This window comes from Leptinotarsa decemlineata, unplaced genomic scaffold, assembly GCF_025532065.1.
Source record: "Leptinotarsa decemlineata unplaced genomic scaffold, Ldec_3_MD MMD2_tig00000591_RagTag_RagTag, whole genome shotgun sequence".
In the NCBI taxonomy this organism is placed as follows: Eukaryota; Metazoa; Arthropoda; class Insecta; order Coleoptera; family Chrysomelidae; genus Leptinotarsa; species Leptinotarsa decemlineata.
Window position 1 is genome coordinate 2,170,267 of NW_027412552.1, and position 15,741 is coordinate 2,186,007.

The 15,741-nt window shown below is 35.1% G+C and overlaps 1 protein-coding gene across 8 annotated transcripts in view; it reads left to right on the forward strand.

Moving 5' to 3' along the window:
• Plp (Pericentrin-like protein) overlaps positions 1-15,741 on the forward strand; it is a 70,250-nt gene that overhangs the window by 14,878 nt on the left and 39,631 nt on the right. For all 8 annotated transcript variants that reach the window (XM_023164141.2, XM_023164142.2, XM_023164144.2 and 5 more), the window contains 4 exons: positions 419-630; positions 794-917; positions 977-1,167; positions 6,058-6,227. In XM_023164141.2, coding sequence (XP_023019909.2) covers positions 419-630; positions 794-917; positions 977-1,167; positions 6,058-6,227 — 697 coding nt within the window. The remainder of the gene's footprint in view (positions 1-418; positions 631-793; positions 918-976; positions 1,168-6,057; positions 6,228-15,741) is intronic.

Consider the following 15,741-nt stretch of genomic DNA (forward strand, 5'->3'; position numbering starts at 1 on the left):
AAAAAAAATAATTATGAGTCGAGCAATAATTCATTTGAGACAGATTTTTCATTGTGCATTTGACACAATTTTTATCGATAATTGTTTCAGCTTGTTTACTTGGAATTCAATGTTTGTGATAAAAGAAAAAAATATCTTCCACTGTCTTCCATTGAAAGTAGAAGAGATGAGTAATTTGCCATCCATTCACTCACATATAGGATCACAAGTATTTGCCTCTGACAATTTTGGCTAGTATTTTGCTCTCATGCTCGTGTGAAAACAGTAGGGGCGCTAATATTACAGCACGTTTTTTGCGTTTCCGAATACGTAGTTTAATTTGGAGAGACAGGGTCGGTGGCAAAAATAATCCCGAGAGAAATAGTGGAAATGAAGTTGTTTTAAGTTGATTCTAAAAGGGTTTATTTACTATTGACAGTGATAGCCTGGCAAACGTCACCAGAGTCCATCTCACCCCCAATTTCAAGGACCTGATCAATCTGATAGAGACTAGCTCGCAAGAGGACTGTGATTCGAAGGATATCTCTCTAGATTTGAAGACCGAACTGGGTTTCTGTTTGGAAAAATTGAAGCAAGAAGCCATCGCTATTCTTGCTCTGACAACAAATAACCTCAAACAAGGAGTTGTCAGTAAGTTTCTTTCGTTGTATTGTCCGTTCCGTCAGTGTGTTTTACTTGAGAATGAATAGTTTTTTGTACTATAGTTGAGCAAAATCGTTAATTTTAAATGTGAGGATCCTGATTATCTTATCTGCCACGGGATGGGATTCCTCTCATTTGATTTTTTAAACAGGTACAGTTGCTGATAACAACAGAAATTCTCCTCTGGAAAATAAAGTGACGTCACTCACGAGACAGTTGATTACTGAGACTCAAGCGAAAGAGAAGCTGAGAGATGAACTTGATGATGCACTTAGGTGATGTTCACATGTATTGGGTCCAGAGATGACTTTATAACGTACCGTTTCACTTAAAGGTATACCGAGTCTTTGGAGAGAGAGAAGGATCGTTTGGAATCAGAGTTGGACGAGGTGATAGCGAAAGTGAACATTTTGGAGGCAGATTTGTGTCAAGCCAAGAATAGAATAGCCCAGTTGATTGAGAATGGACATAAAGAAATTGTTTCTGAGGGCTACGGCGAAAAAGGGGCTGAAGTACATCGATGGGGTGAGTATGTGCTTGTTGTAGGTTTGAATTTGAGTTGATTTCCCCATTATTTCACCTGGTATCTTCTTTGAAGTATTTCATTCATTTTCAAATACATACAAAAACTGTAGTTTTGTTTGAAGTCACTAGTGAATTGTTAATGCTGTTTTTTTAAATGCATGTATATTTTTTTCAGTATTTGAAATATATATGTGTGGAAGAACAGCGTTTTTTGTGCTTTTATATCTTTTTTCTTGATTCTGTTATTAGAATTTGTGTTTTTTTTATCTATATTACTGTTATATTTTTTTTAATAACTCTTCAATTTTTATTTATTTGGTAAATGAAAAGCACATTGTTTGACTTGTTCTGCAATCTACAATTTATTGTTCTCAGGTACTGAAATTGTTTTATCTGCAAATCCTCATTATTTAGTTATGTTCCCCAATGATTTTTATAAAGATATCATATGATAAGGGCCATTACCTGTAAATTGATAAGGGCAGTTCTACTCTTGAATTACTATGTACACAAACAAATATATAATGAGTATTTTATTACCATTCAGCTGGTGTTTGGTTCATTCCATTCCAGTATTAGTTTTAAAAACATTTTCCAGTTATTTAATGTTGATTCTATAAAAATACAAGTTTCACTGAAAAATTCGGGTAAGTGCTATTGAGTATAGGAAATAATAACTCCATTCAATCAACATTTGGACGATGTAAAATAAATTATGAGGACTCAAACAATGAATATGACAATATTTGTCATGTAAATGTTCATGCTTTTCTAATATCACGCCAGTTGAACTCTTGATAATAATCAAATTGATATTTGATTATTATCAAAACATTGAATAACAAAGCAGTATTCATATTTTATCAATAATATTTTTTTAGCAGCTATCTATGCAAGAAGTAATTTAATTCATGGTGGTTCTCTTATACCAGGGGTCTTCAAACTACGGCCCGCGGGCCAAATCCGCCCCGTGACAGCCAATGATTTACTGTCATCAAACTGGCCCGCGACAGCCAATGATTACCTAATTGTTGTTACTATTGCTGTGATGAGTTGAAGAAGAAAACACAGAATGATAATTACTCGGTTTTATTTACTCGCAAGGTAAAACTTAACGACAGAAATGATGACAAAGAAAACTTAACTTAAGTATCTAAGTTTGAGCATATTAATAACTAACAATGAATCACAGTAAAACAAAAACACTAATGAGATTTATGTAATTGTGATTTTCCAACGATAATACTTTGTAGTTGTGGATCAATTTTACTTGTACCAATTATCAAAAGAGATTTAAGATGCTCATCGGTTAATTGAGATTTGTAAACATTCTTTGTGTATTTCATCTTGGAAAACGTTTTCTCACGCAAGTAAGTAGTACCAAAAACAGAAAACAACCCACGAGCAAATTTATGCAAATTATCAAATTGTTCCAGTGGAAGACTCTTATATAATTCCAACAAAGATGAATTTTGATATTTGTTCTTAAGCATATCACTGCACCGTAAATCAATAATTTCCATTTGGACTTCCGGAGCCTGGGTTTTAATGTCAGAATCAAAAGGATTTTGAAAAAGCTTAATTTCATTCGCAATGACATCAAAATCTGAAAAACGAGTATCAAAATTTATCTTCAAAACACTTCTCTGTAGTGTGGCTGAATATTTCACATGTTTCAAAATGTGTGAAACATTTTTTACGTAATTGCGATTGAAATAGTATTATTTTCTGCCTGAAGGATTTGATATTGGTGTATAAATCAGGGAGAAGCTGATTTTCTCCTTGCAATCTCAAATTCAGTTCGTTCACATGATTTGTCAAATTGACATAGAAGGCTAACTTCCACATCCATTCACTATTTTCTAAATCGGCAAAAGGGCGCTGCTTCTCATTTAAAAAAATTTCGATCTCTGCTCGAAGTTCAAAAAAGCGCTTAAGGACTTTTCCGCAACTAAGTCAGCGTACGGCAGTATGATATGGCAAATCATTTTCTCCAATCTGTTGAATGAACTCGCGGAATTGTCGGTGATTCAGCCCAGTGGATCTGATGAAGTTAACAACTGATATGACTGGTTTTAGAACTTCAGACATATCCAAACATTTTCCGCACAAGGACTGTTGATGAATGATACAATGTAAGACTAATGGTTTTGAACCACCATCATTTTCTACAGTCTTTGACACAAGTGCAACCACTCCTTTATTTTTACCATACATATTTTTGCCTCCATCAGTTATTATAGATTTCAAATTTCTCAATCGAAGGTTCTTTTTATTAATGGCATTTTCAACTCCCTTAAAAATATCTGTCTCAGTTGTCGTGACGTGAATACTATCAATATTAAGAAGTTCTTCATACACTTCATAGCTTTTATTTACTCCGCAAATAAAAATGAACACCTGAGCAGTATCTGACACATCCGTTGACTCATCCAATGCTAGAGAAAACCACTCATGATGTCCATTTTTGTCAGACAGTTGAGATGATATATTTTCTGCGATGTCTTGCACCCTCCGAGCCACGGTGTTTGCTGACAAACTGAAACTTTTAAATAAATTTACCTTTTCGGGGCATATTTCTTCGGCTACTGCAATCAAGCATTCTTTTATCATTTCTCCATCGGTGAATGGTTTGCCACGTTTTCCGATTTCAAGAGCCACACGAAAGCTGGCGCGAGTTGCAGACTCTTGTTCAGTATTCGCTTTGGTAAACAAAGATTGCTGCGATTTGAGTCCGCGTTTCAAAGCTTCAAATTTTTCCTTCCGCAAACTTTCTGTATACTTGGAGTAACTTTGAAGATGTTTCGATTCATAGTGTCGTTTAATGTTATAGTCTTTGAAAACAGCTATGGTTTCATTACAAATTAAACATAGCGCCTTATTACTGGACTTAATCACAAAATACTGAAAGTTCCATTTTTCTTGGAACGTTCTGCATTCTCTGTCGATTTTTCGCTTCTTTTCCATACTAACAAATCACACATAAAAACAATAAGTCAAATCAAAATACTTTTATTGACGGGTGTTACTTTATTTCACAATAGAAAGTTTCGCTTCCTTCGCCTTTCCTACGCAGACTAATTCGCAGTTGCGCCACTAGCCTTTTTATATGCAATTATTACTGACATCTCGAGGTGATCGGAATGCACTATCTAGTACCAGAACTTTCTCGAACCAACGCGGTAATTCCAAATATTTAATTACGCCTAATGCCACCTAGCGGGTAGCTGAAAAAGATAGTACATAGTACCACTACTCGCCACTAGATGTCGTTAAGTGTCACAATACACAATAATAATTGAAATGCAAAAAAAGCGTAAGTTTGCTTAGGTCACGCACTTTGCGACTATCCTAGTCTAGAAATCTAGTTAAGAGCAGAAATTGGCCCTTGGAACAAACTGAAAAAATCATTATGGCCCGAAGGCTTCAAAGTTTGGAGACCCCTGACTTATACTAATAAAAGGATATCATAAAAAAACACAAATTTATTTATGTCATAGAATTGTCTGATACTTAATTAAAATTCATAACATATTCGAGTAAAACTTTGTTGTGAGATGTTCACTAGGCAGTGTACAAAACCGCAAAAAACCACAACACATACAATAGATTTTTAAGTGTTTTCATACTGACAGAATTCTACTTGATTTGTACGTTTTTTAAGGTAAAAAAACTAATAAAAATTCTCAAACATCATAAAAGAAAATTTCACCTACTCGTCAAGTGAACATGTAGTAAACTAATACCAATTCATTCTTTATGTAATAACACTCTGAATCATATGACCTTCAACCTACTCGATGACCAATTATGTTACATGACTTCAGATAAAAACTGATTGAAATTTTAGGCATTGTGAAAGAAAGAAAATTTCAGCAAACACCTTAAATAGTTATGTGATAAACTGAATACCAATTTCCCCATTAGAAACAATATTCAGAAGACTTCGATTCTGTTTGGTCGTTCAGTAAATTTACAGCCATAACTCTACGAGGGTGGTCTCAGAAGTACCCCGCCTGACCTAGAGATGGCGGTAGTTTTTCGAAAAATGTCACTGTATTAGAAAGTACATAATCTATAAAGCATATGTTTCAAGTTTGAAGACGCTGTGTTGTTTAATATTTGTAAGGCAACCATCAATAGCGAACCTTGTCGGTGACTTTGTGAAAATGGAGAAAATTGGTCATCGTTATGTGATACAATACTTTTATTTGAAAGGCCTCAACCTAACCAGTTTAAAAGCTGAACTGGATTCTACTCTGGGTGAGTCTGCTCCTTTGTTTAAAACAGTAAAATTTTGTAGCCGAGTTTAAACGAGGAGGTAAAAATATCACGGTCTTCAAGAAGTTTAGGAGTTCAGTTATTTCTTACTTGAGACATGCACTCTAATATTCGTTTAACTGCTGGCTAAGTTGAAATTCGTCACGAAAATGTTTAATAAAAATAAATATGTAAATGCTGTTTAAAGACTCTTCTAAAATTTATGTAATTTTCAACTGTAACTTTGTCGTTGATGAAACATCATTGTATTTCAATTTGAAATTTCAATCATTGGTAAAATCAATACCCCCACTTTTTTTGGGGTAAATGAGAATTAACTTCTCGAAAGATTTGACTTTGGCTGTGTCCACTATTGATCGTATTGCAACAAAAATATTATATCTATTGATTTATTGACTTATTTTTCACATAGTTTTTACTATTTAAATAGTTTCAACAATAAAAAATGTTTCTAGAGAATGCTATTGTATAGTGTGTTGCGGTTTTGTACACCTTTTATAGTACAAATCAAAACAAATCTTATCAGAAGTAAACTTTGTGACTGTCGATCTTGTGTATAAGGATTGTACTTGAATCAATCGTCTAGTGATTTTTTAAATTGCAATCAAGGTGATGCGTTGACAATTTTGTCCGAGTTACAAGAGAAAGCTAGAAGTATGCTATCCCAATCAAGAGCTAGTGCTGATCCTACATTACTCCAACTCATCGAAGAACTATGCGCCGTTGGAGAAAGAATCAAAGAAGAATCCCAACGGGAAAATCGTGATCTGCAGCAACAGGTGAGTCGAATTTTTTGATACAGTTCATATTTCATTAAACAATTTTATAAGTGGTACATCTGGAGGTAGTATTACAATTGATAATTTGAGGATGATCTCAATATGACACTGTAAGAATGGGCCTGAGAAAAAACATACTAGTTTTGAACAATTTTTTTATTGTTTTACACATAAAACAAACTGGGTCTTTTTATACACTTTATGTACGGGTTCATCCACAAAGTCGATTACACGAGCTGAAAGTTTTACCGGTGAGAGAGTTATCAAAGTGCTTGAAAAAATGATAGTCGGTTGGCGAGAGGTCTGGAGAGTATGGTGGGTGAGGCAAAATTTCGATTCTCAATTCGTTTAGTTTTCGGACAGTGATTTGTGAAACGGGCGTTGTCGTGGAGCAGGATCGGGCCTCTTCTGTTTGCTGTCGCAATTTTCGGTACATTTCATCGATTTCCTCAAAATAGGGCTCTGCTGTGATGGTTTGGCTCGGTCTCAGAAAGTTGAGTAAATTACACCAGCCGCTAACCACCATACAGTAACCATAGTCTTTTGGGAAGTGCTTGGGTGGCTCATTGATGTCCGTCCACTGTCCTGAACGTCTACTGTTGTTCATTTAAGTAGGACAATCCTAATTTACAAAAAGTAAAATGGTTAACATACTTATTTTGCAATAGATATAACTTATCATAAATGTAAGTACAAGGATATATAATAAATTTGAGTATAAATATACAGTATAGAATAGAATACAGTATAGAATAATGGTGGATTTTTTTTTATTATAATACAAAATCAAATTATGTTTGAAGTCTGCTATACTTCTCGACTCTTTAACATATTGTGGTAAACTATTGTACTGAATGAATCCTTTAAAAAATAAACTTTTTACATTATATGAGGTACTCTGCCTGTTTGCATATAAATGATTCTGGCCTCTAGTATTGTATGTGTGTATTTGGTTTACAGTTATAATTAACTTACCCATGTATGTTGGAGTCAGTTCATGTATCATTTTATAGATATAGATCATAGTTATATAAGTTAGTCTTCGCTCCACAGAAATAACTGTAAAGTTTCCAGCATAAATGATATAGGAGTTGACCTACTACATCGCAATACTATTCTCATTGCTCGATTTTGTAGCTTTTGTTATTGGGATATTTTATTCAGATCAAAGCAGTATAGTTGAATGATAGTCTTATACACAGTTATTCTGGAATTCAGACTTAAGTTTTGGGACACTCTAGAAAAGAAATACAGTTTTTTCAAGATTTTTTTTTTATATATTCAAAGTGGCTACTAAATAATAAATGATTATCCAACATAAATCCCAGATATTTAAATTCCTTTACAATTTTAATTTTTTCATTGTTTATTTCTATGTTAATGTTACTACTATTTATTTGTTTATATTTATAAGGTGTAGTAATTATCATTGCCATACTTTTACTTACATTTAACTTCAATTTATTCATTTTCAAATATTTATCCATATTTTTTAGCACATCATTTATTTTGATCACTGCTCTATCGATATTCCCATCACTTACTGATATCAGAGTATCATTCGCGAATATATGAATGTAGTCACATTCAACATATTTTTCCGTATCATTAATATACATTAAAAACAATAGAGGGCCCAAAATACTACCCTGAGGAACTCAGCTACTGTAATAGCTGACGACATTACATCACAAATTTTTGTTGTCCGTTTTCTATTTGTAAGGTATCCTCTAATCCAATTGAATACTTTACCCTCTATACCATATTCATTAAGTTTTTTTAATATCTCTCTATTTACTGTTTCAAAAGCCCGTTTTAGATCCAGTGATACTGTTATAGTATACAAATGATTTTTTCGTTCCATTTAGTGACAGTGAGTTGTATAGCTGATTCACATGAGTGCTTTGATCTAAAGCCAGACTGATTAATGAATAGCAAATTATTTGAGTTAATATATTCTAATAACTGTTGATAAACTACTTGTCATTACACGTCACGTTTTGGTTGCGAAAAAACAAAGAAGAACAGACCTCCAATGACTGGATTTTACGGCTGCGTAAAGAGTAGTTATGTTGACTCAGATAGTTCGGTGTGCTATTAGCACACCAAATTCCAAAAATCGACGGCCTTCAAACCCGAAAAATAGTGACACTGAAAACCTAATACAACTTGGACAAAGGTCAGATTAACCGCAGATGTAAGTTCAGACCAACGGAGCCTCTGAACATGAGGTAGATGTCTGTAAATCAGATCCAGCCTCCTCATCCATCTTGAAACAGGCCACATAATAAGCTTCAAAGACATCAAAACCATTGTCACCGGCAAAACTCTCCTAGCCAAAATAATCCGCGGAGTTAGTGGAATTGAAAAATGTTCCAACTGTCTCCAGTAAGAGACCAGGGGAGTAGACTTGATAAGTATATATGAATTATCAATTGGCAAAAAACAGGGAGCAAAGACGATAACATTTATGCATTCCCAATTGAAAGTAGTGCGCAAGCTCTTGAGCCTTTAGATTTTTTCTAGAGGTAATTCACTATTGTATGTGCATTTTGTGTATGTTTCAAACACCATCCAAACATTTTTTAGAATCTGAGAAAATCTTTTCGTTTCGTGGGGTGCTCCCCTAAAGTCAATGACATATACAAGCTCTCCCGCTTTAAAAGGTTTGTTCTGGTTCTATAGTAAAACCAATAATGATTCAGAGTAAAGCGCGTTGTCGTATCTAAATTTTACGTTACCAGTTTATAGCAGAATCAAAATATAGTAAGAAGTAGAGTTGTAGGTTGTGGCAAATTATAGATAATACACAATACTAGTACGATTAAAAGGTATTATTTATGACAAAAATTACTAATGACCTTGTAATCAGTAATACTTATACATTTCCTGATCACTGATCAGTTAAAATTCATTATTTTCTGTATAGTGTTAGATATTTATTACAACTAGTGGCAACGCTATACGCAACGATATTTCTGTCTTTGTCACTTTACCGTAACTTCCATCTCATCGTTGCAGTCCTCACTAATGTACTTGCAGCCATGAGCGTATCATTGGTTTGTGAATTATACAGCGTGAATTGTACGTTTTACAGTTGAGTTAGTCAGCAATCGACGTGTTGTGGTAACAATTGGTGAAAATAATAGTGCTAATAAGTGTTTAAGCGTTACATAATTATATTTCTAAACCGTTCTCAAACTACTCAAAATATGGGAGACATGGTCGGGCCTTCCACGTCGAAAAAGGTAAAACGGTCGGAGTCTCGGTCAGTAAGAGAAAAACAAATTGTACTGCGAGTATTTCACTGTCTTGAAAGAGATCATCAGCCACCAAAAGATGACTTTGTGCATATGTGCTGTAATTCTACGTGTGTACCTCCGAATAACCAACCGGGCATTTCTACATCATTAAGTTCCACAATTACAAAAGATAAATTAGTTGATATGTGCTCTGATTATACCGGTGTACCAAAATCATCGATTTACAAAATACTAAGAGAAGCAGAAATTCATGGGGACGTACAAACGCCAAAAACTAGTAGCGGACGAAAAAAAATCACAGTTGATGAAGAAGCCAAAACCAGTATACGCAGAACTATTCACAGTTTCTTTTTCAGAAATGAGCTGCCCACACTACAAACAGGTCTGGAGGCACTTAGCGATCATGAATTGGTCTCAAAAATAGGTAAAGAAACTTTTAGGAAACTTGTACACGGAATGAAATTTACGTACGGAAAAGTTGACAGGAAAAGCATTCTCATTGAACGTCAAGAAATAATAGCATGGAGAAGAAACTATCTAAGAAAAATTGACGAATTTCGGAAGCTCAAAAAAAAAAAGTACTTCATGGACGAGACATGGGTTAACCAAGGGCATACGGTCAAAAAAGTATGGCAGGATGGTAATATAACAAGTGCACGACAAGCCTTTATTGAAGCTTTGTCAGTTGGGTTAAAACAGCCATCTGGAAAAGGTAGTCGTCTGATAGTTACGCATATAGGAAGCGACAGTGGATTTTTACCAAATGGTGAATTAATATTTAAATCTAAGAAAACAGGCGACTATCATGAAGAGATGACTGCGGAGGTGTTTGAAAAATGGTTTGAAGGCATCATTCAACTTGTGGAACCTGGGTCTGTCATCGTCATGGACAATGCCCCATACCATAGTCGACATTTAGAACCATTACCGAAACAATCATGGAAAAAAGCAGCAATTCAAGAATGGTTGATTAATAAGAACATCCAATATAACAAAGATAGTTTAAAGGCAGAACTACTTCAGCTAACAAAATTACACACAGACAAATATAAAAAATTCGCAGTGGATGAAATGGCGTTAAGTCGGGGAATTACAGTTTTAAGGTTACCACCATACTACTGCGAATTAAACCCAATAGAATTAATCTGGGCGCAAGTAAAAGGATATGTGGCACGAGAAAACAGAACATTTAAATTAGTGGACGTGCAACATCACCTACAAGAAGCTATTCGAACTGTTTCTGCAGAAGACTGAAAGAAATGCATGCATCATGTTTTAAAAGAGGAGCAAACATTTATATTATATTCTATTATCAAAAATTTGTAATTTGTATTTTCTAGTACCCCTGACGATGAGTTTTAAGTTACTCGAAAGCTTGAGAATAGTTATAAAGAGTTCACTTATCAATTGCTGCAACCCAATAGTGAAAATAGTGTTTTTTATTAATATTGTTAATTTATTTGGTACCTACTATAATTACCACGATTATTACTCCGTTTTCATAAGGCCCACCTAATGACTACAGCGATTAGGTAAATTACGATATTGCAAAGTTTTAATGAAATAAATAAAAAATGTGTATGAATATTTTAACTAATTGTACTAAGAATTTTTCTTTCATTCTTAACCCTCTCAAAAATTAATAAGCACGCCCCCGATTTGCTGTCAACTTTGTCGCGGACCGCAAAAATACTGGCCACGGGCCGCAATTTGACGACCACGGCTATTGATCATGTACATTTTGTTATGTAGCGTATCCTTATAGTCAGTTCAAATGTTATCTACCCTCAATCATCAATTATTCAAATCAAATAAATGAAAAAACATCCTAGCAAATATCCCAAACAAATTTCCACATGAATGCGCATGAGCAACTGGAACAGTTCTCAATAGTTCAGCCTCGAGAGCAAGAACGATTCGGGACGGTTCAAAGCAGTTTAGGATCATTTCGCGGTCGAAACCAGAACGCTCTATATCAACTGCGCATAATTCTGACGTCCTAGAACCCGAATTTTGTTGAACCAGAACAAACCTTATGCCATACCTGTTGCATAAGTTTGGGATTTCCTCAGGTGGATGCACTGACCTCGCTCTCAGCGATACTGCACCCAATAGATTTCTGCACTATTTGATCTTGTGTTTCTCTATCAATAGAGGTAAATACGGGATTATGGTACATTGATCTGAGATAATTAATATGGAGAATGACCCGGAAATTACTGAAATATTTTACACACGATTGAAGGTGATAAGAAATTTGGAAAATTTTTAGGTTAAGTTATCCCACAGCGATTATTTGCGCAATAGATATGAACTAGTGAGGAAATTTGTGCAATTAAAATAAGAAAGTTAAAAGTTGGTCATCGTTTACTTATTACTTGATAACTGAGTTTTTCTGGATAAACATATCCACCAGAAAACGTGAAGTTCAACTTATAATTGATAAATGTCACTTGTTAATCGTTACTTGCTAATCAAGCGTTCATAAATACAGCTTCATATTTGAGTGTTTCTTGTGATAATAATGTTTTCCTGAGTTTGACATTCAAATTATAGAATCTAGATGTCGCTCACTCCATGGTCCTCATATTGAAACCACACATAATCTGGTCTTCACGGGATGCACCAAATGTATTTGAAAGTCATTACATTACTATTGAAGAAAATAGTTCATTTGTTACTTGAAATACCGTTTGAAATTCCGTGTGCTCAAGAGCTCATCTGTCCAAGATCGATGTTCTCTTTAGACGCTTTTTTAATACATTATTTTCGCACAAAAGATCACAGTTTTTTTGTGAATGTAATTTTTGTACCCACACTTCAGCTTCACATCTCCCATCTGAATCTATAATATGTATCCAGTTTATTATAACTGGAGTTGTAATAAAAAAAATATTTTGTACCGTATGGTCGGGATATTAGCCACAACCCAATTGAAATTGTGAACAATTTTTTTTGTACAAAACGGAATAATAACGGACATGGAAGTTTGGAAGTATGCAGCTAATCTGAAACTAGAGACAGTATTTCCATTAGTCTCAGTTCATTAATTGTAGGTATATCAGTTTAAAGTTTTTCATATTTTAATAATGTTGATTTTTTGTTTCCATTACTTATTAGATATAAGTAAGTTGATGCTCGTCCAAGTAGATGCCCATATCTATTTTCATTTTTCTGTGGTGTTTTTCTTTTTTACTTTATGTGCAGTTCTACTGATAATGGTATGTGGAATTAAATTTATATATTTCAAAAATTTATATTTTGTGTAATTATTGTTTTCGTCTGTAATTATTTACATATAAAAAATCTCAAATAAATATACTACATGTTATTTCCAAAACGGGCACTTTTTCCGAACACCTGAACTGTAATACCCCACTCGACGCGTTTTTCATCAACCAAGTTGGCGTCTTCAGGAGATGAAATTTTACATCATCTCCTGAAAAATACTTGTTTTGGATTTATTTTACGCCAAAGGTTTCAGTGTCATCTTTTTCTATATATTATTTGTTTAAACTAACGAAACATATTGTTAAATATCAATTTTTTCCCAAGTCGCCGATTTTTTCTGTGATAGTTTATATAAAATTTCAGCTACTTATGTTGCAAATAAAAGTCTAGAATTTTTAAAAAGTTCAAAAAAGTCAAATTTTTAAAAATTCATAACTCTGTTGTTTTCCAATATTTTTCGATATGCGATCATTTATATTTTTTCTCATTCCCTCTACAAAAAAAAAATATATATAACATATGAGAAAACGTTGGCGTCTCGGGAATTTTTGACAATTTATGAAAAAAAAAATGTTATAGCTTTTCCTCATTCTACATCATTTTAGTTAGAAAATACCGTCGGACAGAGATGGATTCCTTTTTTTTTTATTCAGGAGACATTTTTTTTAAATTTTTTTCTTCATTTTAATCTCCCTTAGGGCGCCGGGGAAGCTCAAGTCCTAAATATTTTTTTAATAATTGAAATAGTCGGGTTTTTGCTCTAATCATTTTTATTCGTAAGGTGAGTTATAATTTGTTTCCTCCTCGAGCAAGCAAGCTAATTCTGGCTAATGGGTTAAATTTCGGACATATCATCAGTTCTTTCACTGCTGCCTAAACCGCAAGGCAACTACTGGAAAACCAGAGCCTAAACACAACACATTTATGATTGTGCATCAAGCAGCATTATTTCGACCTGCCATAGGTATCATCAGTGGTGCTAGGCCTACCCACAAACGTGCAAGCTTCCTCAGCCTAGTACCACTGATGAAACCCACTTCGGGTCGAAACAGCGCTATCTAGTGTTGAATCTTGAATGCGTTGTTTGGGCCCTGGTTTTCCACTAGATGTAAGTCGTCAATGTATCACATTACACGTTCTTTATGATACATTTAAGTTAATGAATGTGTCATTGTTGCATATCAGTTCAAGTACCTTTGAAGTACCACCAAAATATCCCCAACCTTTTCCGAATTATGGCTCTTTCAAATTGATATGGAGATTACTTGTTTTTCGCCATTTTGATTTTCCTCTTGAACCCGTTTAGATGTCCATACCATGGGGGTGCATACAAAACATAGACCACCATTGTCACTATTTTCCGGGTTTGATATATCTCCGATGACTGGATATTACGGCTGTGTCATAGTCCACTATATTCAATTGAAAATGGGGTCATTTTATTTTCCTAATTTTTTTCAGCAAAACCTGTGCATAAAAAACTAGTCCCGTCTTGGGACTAATTATTTTTTGTTTCCTTCACACCACGGCTAAAAAACCCGGAAAGTAGCTTTCACACAGTTTATCTCCGGTCGTGAAAGTTTACATTCTTTGTTATTTTTTGTATTCTTTCCAGTAAGCAGTAAACTATTTCGTTTGATATTCATATCATGGGGGTGCATGAAAACAAACTAGTCTTGAGCGGTCTGTCATGTTGGATAACCATGCATTGTCATGTAAACTTGATTTGTATGCAAAATTTCAGCTCAAACTTTTGGGCATAACTGCTTCAAAATTCAGTTACAAAATTTGACCCATACTAACATACATACATCCGGACATTGCAAATTGAATCAAAGCTTGTGAAAAGGAGGCTAAGGAAGAATTCACCCTTTGACAAAATTCCAATCAAGGCTCGCTGTTGACAAGAAAACGAATCCTCTGCTCTAAGATAATATTGGTGACAGTCGGAAGGACGTTTCTTAGGAAGTCTCCAATTCACAACAGGTCATTATCGATTTTTATTATTTTTTCCGAAGTTTAAGATGCTAAGTGATCATTGAGTCCAAGAAGCATGTGCCCTCAGCAGACGCAGTGAGCCAAGAATGACGGCTTTCTGTATTTGTTCGGCCAAGATGTCTGCCTTATTGCGGAAAGCCGGCATTCTCTTGAAATCTGAGAGTAGAGTGAACATCATTCCACGAAGGACTGCAATAAACAAAACAACCATCTTAACAGAGTGGTCTGGATAGAAGCTGCGGAATTTGAAGAGAAAATTTCGATATTTCACCAGTAATATAGCTACAAGAGTTCTAAGCCATCCCTTATGGAAAAACGCGTGCATATTTGAACAGATCCATTCTGGCGACCTTACGACCTTCAGAGCGCACTTCAAGGTCACACGTGTCTCGTCGTTGGTAAGTATTTCAGAGAGAGGCGTTAGTGAGTGGAAAAGAGACATGTGACGTAGTCGCTCCCACTTCTGCCGTCACCCAGTCGACCAATCAGAAGCTACCGCGCGTACAGCGGGAAATAAAAATCAGTACGGCAACAAGGCGACTTCTGGAACACTTCACTTCACTGAAGTGGGCTTTGAAGGTCGAAGGTCGTGAAATCGCTAGAATGGACCTGGAATTTGTACGCGTTTTTCCATAAGGAATTGCTTAGAACCCTTGTAGCTATATTACTTTCACCCGTTTTTCCTCCTCTTCAAGGACAATATTCTGTATCTGTAGAGTAGGGAGGTTGAGTGTAAGCCCACAGTGTTTAGGCCACATGTGACCCATTGTACTTCCTCCCGAGGAGTTGTCCTCCTAGGTCATCGTCCATCCTGTCCTTTCCAGGAAGATGGACAGGTCACTGGGAGACATCTCCTTTATATCGGCAGGTGTAGGTCAAGATTCGCCGAACACACACTTTCTTATTGACGAAAACTCCGGGCACTCGCAGAGGACATGCCTGACAGTCTCATCTTCCTGTTCACACATCCTGCATAGAGGTGTGTCCACTAGCCCCATATTATGCAGGTGTTTCCTTAGTTG